Raw genomic sequence first — 5,930 nt, forward strand, 5'->3', positions numbered from 1 at the left:
TGTGTCAGAAATGTGGTGAAACAGCTTCCGTTTGCACCAATTACCACGATACCATCAATAATTATAAATGTCAATCCAACTACACATACAATATAAATAAAATGGAATGTTTTGTAGATATCAACTGCAATAATTATATTAACAATTCTTGTGAAAAATGTGTCAATAAACACATGGAAATTCGTAACGGGAAATGTTCTGAGTGTGCAACAGAAAATTGTGAGTTGTGTACAGGTGGTGTTTGCAAAAAGTGTGTTGAAAACTATTTATTGCAAACAGATGGTAAATGTATTCCAATGAGTGATATGAGCTGTTTAAAAGCAAATGGAATTGGTTGTATGAAATGTTATGATAAATATTACCCTTCAGACTCTATTAATAATGAAGGAAAATATGACTTTTGTTCTCCTCTAACATTAAATTATCTTGAAAACTGCAAACATCAAAACTATATTATTACAAAATGTTTAGAATGTTTTAATGATTTTGAACTAAAAGAAGGGTTGTGCATTGAAAGTTATAAAACTACAACATACGGTTTTAATAATATGAAATTAACAAAGCAAACAGTTTATGTATATGAAAATCAACAAACAATACAATATATATTTAATAATAAATTCAAAGAGGAGTTAAAAAATGAAGAAGGAATTGGATGTGTTAATCGAAATAACAAAGGGTGCCAAAGGTGTAACAACAATTACTATTTATTAAATAGTGAATGTACAAAATGCAATTCAAATTGTTTAAATTGTTATAATTAAACTTATTGTACTGCATGTAAAGAAGGTTATTACTTGTCTTCGAAATATACATGTGAGTCGCTTGGAGAGTTAAATACAATATGTTATATGACACTACCTTCTGGTGGAGGGTGTGCTATTTGTAATGAAGGATATTATAAAGAGGGGACAGATTGTATCAGTTGTGATGTTTCTTGTAGTTTATGCAATGATAGAATATCGTGTTCTGAATGTAACCAATCTTATTACAGGTTATATAATAGTTTAAGTAAGTTATGTCTTCCTTATGAAAGCCTCACAAATTGTATCAACAAAACGAGTTCTGGGTGTTTAAAGTGTTCAGAAGGTTATTATTTAGAAGACTCCACATGTGTTGAATGTGAAGAAAATTGCATTTCGTGTCAAAATATTAATAACTGTGCCAAGTGTGTAACCAGTGATTATGTTTTAGTTAACTTTAAATGTGTTTATTATAGTCAAATTGATTATTGTACATCAGCAAAAGACTCAAAGTGTACAAGCTGTGAAAACAATAATAAACCAACGAATACGGGAGAGTCTTGTGAAGGGTATAAAAACTATAGTGTTGCTATTGGTGTACCAGTTGCTGTCACAATAGTTTTATTATTATTAATTATTAGTATAATAATAGTTGTTATTGTACTTGTTCAAAGAAAGAAATTGGAGAAGAAAGAGAGAAATATATGTACCTTCGATATGAGTCATTCGAATATCCAAATGTCAAAGTTAAAAGACGACTTAGTGGCAAATAAAAAGAAATTGACGTTTGATTTGGATTCTGATGAGTTAATACCTGTAGATGCTGAAACAAGAGATTTGATTTGCATTGGAAACACTTCAAAACACACCATTAAAATACAATTTAGTGTAATGGATGGATGCGACTTTTATAAAATCAGAACAGAGCCTTCAATTGTTATTTTGAAAAGAAATTTTGCATGTGAATTTGAAGTGTTTATCAACCCGTTGTGTTCTTCTATAATACACGAGAATGTTATTGTAACAGCACTGGACATTTCCACTGGAATAATTGACGACGTGAAAATTGAAGTGGAAGTTGAAACTCAAACAACAACAAAACTGAATTATCGAGACATAGAAGAGACAAAGAAACTGGGTGAGGGTTCGTTTGGGATTGTATACAAAGGGATCTACAGAGGTAATATCGTTGCAATTAAAAAGATGAAACAAATTGAAAATAAAGAAGATGGACTTGTCGAATTTGAGAAGGAAGTCTCGATGTTAGATAAATTTAGAAGCGAGTATATTGTCCACTTCTATGGAGCTGTGTTTGTACCAAATAAGATATGTATGGTCACCGAATTTGCTCAATTTGGAAGTTTACAAGACTTGATGAAAAACAAAACAGCAGAAGAAGTTAATATGAAACTAAGGAACAAATTCGTGTTGGATGGAGCAAGAGGAATATCATATTTACACACAAATGGGATATTACACAGAGACATCAAACCAGACAACTTTTTGATTGTTTCAATTGAAATGGACGACATCGTTAATGCGAAATTAACAGACTTCGGAAGTTCAAGAAATGTGAATCTTTTAACAACAAATATGACATTCACTAAAGGTATTGGTACTCCAGTATATATGGCGCCTGAAGTGTTAAGACAAGAAAAGTACAAAAAAGCTGCAGATGTCTATTCATTTGGTATAACCATGTACGAAGTATTTGGATGGAAAGAAGCTTATAATAAAAATTCATTCAAATTTCCATGGAAAATTGCAGAGTTTGTGATAGCCGGAAGTCGTCTATCTAAACGTGACATGATGAGTGATGAACAATATTTAATTATTAATAATTGCTGGAAACAAAACAGTATAGACAGAATTACTATTGAAAATGTTGTTACCAAATTAGAAAATTTGAATTGATTTTGTGAAATTATATTGACATTTTCAATTGTTCAAACACAAAATTGGTAATAATAAATAATAATGAAATAAAATAAATAAAAATAATTAAACTGTTTTTTGGCCAATAGTATAGTCGATAAAATTTAAAAAATAGATAGAGGCACTTAAAGCAATTAATACAAAACAACAATTTTGAACTTTGTAACATTGTTTAAAAAACGCATAAAATCGAGTAATTGTAAAAAAGTGTTATTTCTGCAATTTATTTAAATTGAAGTTTTTTTGACGTGAAGGTGTCAATGTTTAAACCATCTCAGTATGATAACAGTTGTAACTTATAATTGTAAGATTAAATTATACAAAAATTTAAAAAAGTTTAGAACATATATAATAAAGATAATTTAAAACAAAATATGAGTATCAATAATTTAAATGGGTGGTTAATAAATTAAGAATCAATTTTTTTATTTGTTTTTATATAACAAATATAATGTATTAATTTTGTTAATAAATATAAATGTAAAAGTAAATGTTTTCTTATTTAATTTTAACAAGTTATTATTTTTTGAATAAAAAATAAGACTAGATTCGTATTATTTTGCATTATCTTTTGTTACCACAAATAACGATTGGGTTGTTTTATATTTAATTAATGTGGAGTATTTTGTGTATTTGTTTGTATATTTTTGTAATTTTATCAAAAGAATATTTATAATAAATAAAATACACAAACACAATTATATTAATGCTAACTTATTAAATGATCGATCAATGTGTGATAACCACATTTTAAGAATGTTTCAATATAATCCACATCATAGATTATTTTCAGTTGAACACATTTTTGACGTTTTGTCAATAGTTAGATCCAATTTGTCACAAATTTTGTTATATACATATAGGTTAATACTGATGTTTTAATAAAACAACTTCTACCAACAATTATTACATTGATATTTTTGTCATCAAATTAATTAAGAAATAATCGTTAAAACAAGGTAAATTATAAAACAATGTTTTGATGTGTTTTGCATTGTTTCCCGAAAGATTTTGGTTATAATAGTCAAAAAATGTCCGGACAACGTTGGAAGGCAGAAAACGTTTAAGACTGACTATATATTGTTATCTGTTAAAATGTAAATTTGATAATTTAAATTACATTTATGCTGTATTTAATGAAATATTTTTAACATACAAATAAAACTTTTTTTATTATCACAAATTTTTATTTTTGTATAGTAATAATGGTAATAATATTTATTTTTAATTATTAAAAAAATTAAAACAAATGAAGATATCACTAAATTAAAACAAAATAAAAAATTTTTAATTTAAACGACAATAAAAATATAAAGATGTGAGTATTGATTATAAAAATATATTTTTTAGAAACAAAAACATTAAAAAATTAAAACTTGAATATAAAACCAATTAAATAATGTGTTTATTTCTTGTATTGCGTTAAACTTTCGATTGATTTGCAATCCATAAGAATATTATTACCCAAATCAATATTTTCTGGTGCACTAAAAAAAGAAAGACGTTCACATCTTTCGAAAGCTGAATCGCCAATTTTAGTTGTTTTTGATGGAACTACTACTCCAGTCAAACTAATGTCATTTGCAAAACAATATGCGCCAATTTCCATCAGTTCTTTTGGCAATTCAATTATATCTAACTTTGAACAATTAGCAAAACAGTAATCTTCTAACATTTGCACACTATATGGTATATTAATATTACGAAGTTTATGACAATTTTTAAAACAGTTACATCTCAGTTCTCTAAGCACATTTAAATATCGATTTTGTTGCAACATGTCTGTTCAATTATTATTATTTATTATTTTAAATTAATAACAAGTGATGTGTATTATAATACTATTAAATTATTATTTGTTTATTATTATTTTAGTATATATCAAATTTAATTATTATTAATATTACTCATATTATTTATACCATTATAATTAAATCAAAAAATATTATTATAATATGATTATGATATTATTACTCATAAACTGTGTATCTGTAATTTTTTACTGTAAAAGTAATATTAAAAATGCTATTAAAACATAAATAAAAAATATTTACCCATTTCTTTAGAGTTTTTCAATACTAATATTTCTTAATAATCTGTATAAGGAAAAAAGCTTAATTACTTTCATTTACTCTGATTTTTTTATCATACAATTATAATTAATATGAAACTATAATATAATTATAATATAACTAAATCAATACTATATATATATATATATTTATTAATAATTAATAAAAATAGTAATAGTTAATATAATAATAATTTATACTATAGTTATAATTAATTTAATAGTTAATGTATAATATTAATTCAAATTGATGACTTCTTTTTATTTTTTAAAAATAAAGAACAAACACCTATTAAATTGCACTCTTTTTAAAGAAGAACAATTTTCAAAACAGGACTCTCCAATACAAGTCACTTCAGAAGGTATTGATATAGAAATCAAATTACTACAATTATAGAAACAATTGTTATCAATACAAATGATGTGTTGTGGTAAATATAACTCGGTTAAGCCAATACAATTAGAAAAACAGGCTTTCCCAAGACGAATGAGAGATTTGGGTAAATTAATTTCCCCAAGAGATGTTCTATATTCAAAACACAAATCATTAATAATAGTTATTGTGATGTTCTGTTGAAATTGATCAAACTTATACCCAAACTCTTTAACATCATTTGATGTAAAACAAACTTTTTTGAATTGAAAATTGTTCCCCAGATATTCCCTTATTTCTGTAGCTGTCTTGAAATCGACTTGAAAGAGCAAATTAAATTCAACATTTTGAAAAGCTTCAAAAATTTCATAATCAATAAAAAAATTACAATCCTCTTTATTCCAAATGTTAATTTCTTTAATATGTGGAAAAACATCAAAAAATATTTGTGGTGTAATTGGAAACGGATTATATGTATAAGTCTTTAATATTTCGCGAACTTTTTTAGATATAAACATAAACTTTGTAACATCAACAGTTGATGTTATATATTTCACTATTTCTACCAATTCATTGGAATTTAAATGAATCATTTTTGGATTTAAAGTTCTCGTTTTCAGTTCATTTTTAAAACTTAATTAATTATTAAAAAAGAATAGTACCCAAAAATTATTTTACCTTTTATCAGAGGCTTCCAAAATATAGATGCTAATTACCCAAGTCACCATTTTATAACCAAAATGATCATTTTCTCTTTTAAATTCGTACGTTATAATACCACATTTTCAGCAATATTTTTTTGAAAACC

At 25.5% G+C, this 5,930-nt stretch overlaps 3 protein-coding genes across 3 annotated transcripts; 1 reads left to right on the forward strand and 2 right to left on the reverse strand.

Moving 5' to 3' along the window:
• Positions 1 to 851: 851 nt before the first annotated feature.
• EIN_518200 (tyrosine protein kinase, putative) lies at positions 852 to 2,657 on the forward strand (the record flags this gene model as incomplete). The annotated part of the gene is made up of 1 exon (XM_004184765.1): positions 852 to 2,657. The coding sequence occupies one exon, from the start codon at positions 852 to 854 to the stop codon at positions 2,655 to 2,657; it is 1,806 nt and encodes a 601-aa protein (XP_004184813.1).
• Positions 2,658 to 4,083: 1,426 nt separating this feature from the next.
• Positions 4,084 to 4,458, reverse strand: EIN_518210 (hypothetical protein; the record flags this gene model as incomplete). The annotated part of the gene is made up of 1 exon (XM_004184766.1): positions 4,084 to 4,458. One exon carries the CDS (start codon positions 4,456 to 4,458, stop codon positions 4,084 to 4,086), a length of 375 nt encoding a protein of 124 aa, XP_004184814.1.
• Positions 4,459 to 4,740: 282 nt separating this feature from the next.
• On the reverse strand, positions 4,741 to 5,715 carry EIN_518220 (hypothetical protein; the record flags this gene model as incomplete). The annotated part of the gene is made up of 2 exons (XM_004184767.1): positions 4,741 to 4,799; positions 5,037 to 5,715. 2 exons carry the CDS (start codon positions 5,713 to 5,715, stop codon positions 4,741 to 4,743), a joined length of 738 nt encoding a protein of 245 aa, XP_004184815.1.
• Between the last annotated feature and the right edge of the window lie 215 nt (positions 5,716 to 5,930).

This window comes from Entamoeba invadens, assembly GCF_000330505.1.
Source record: "Entamoeba invadens IP1 unplaced genomic scaffold scaff_1105074726047, whole genome shotgun sequence".
Lineage (NCBI taxonomy): Eukaryota > Evosea > Mastigamoebida > Endamoebidae > Entamoeba > Entamoeba invadens.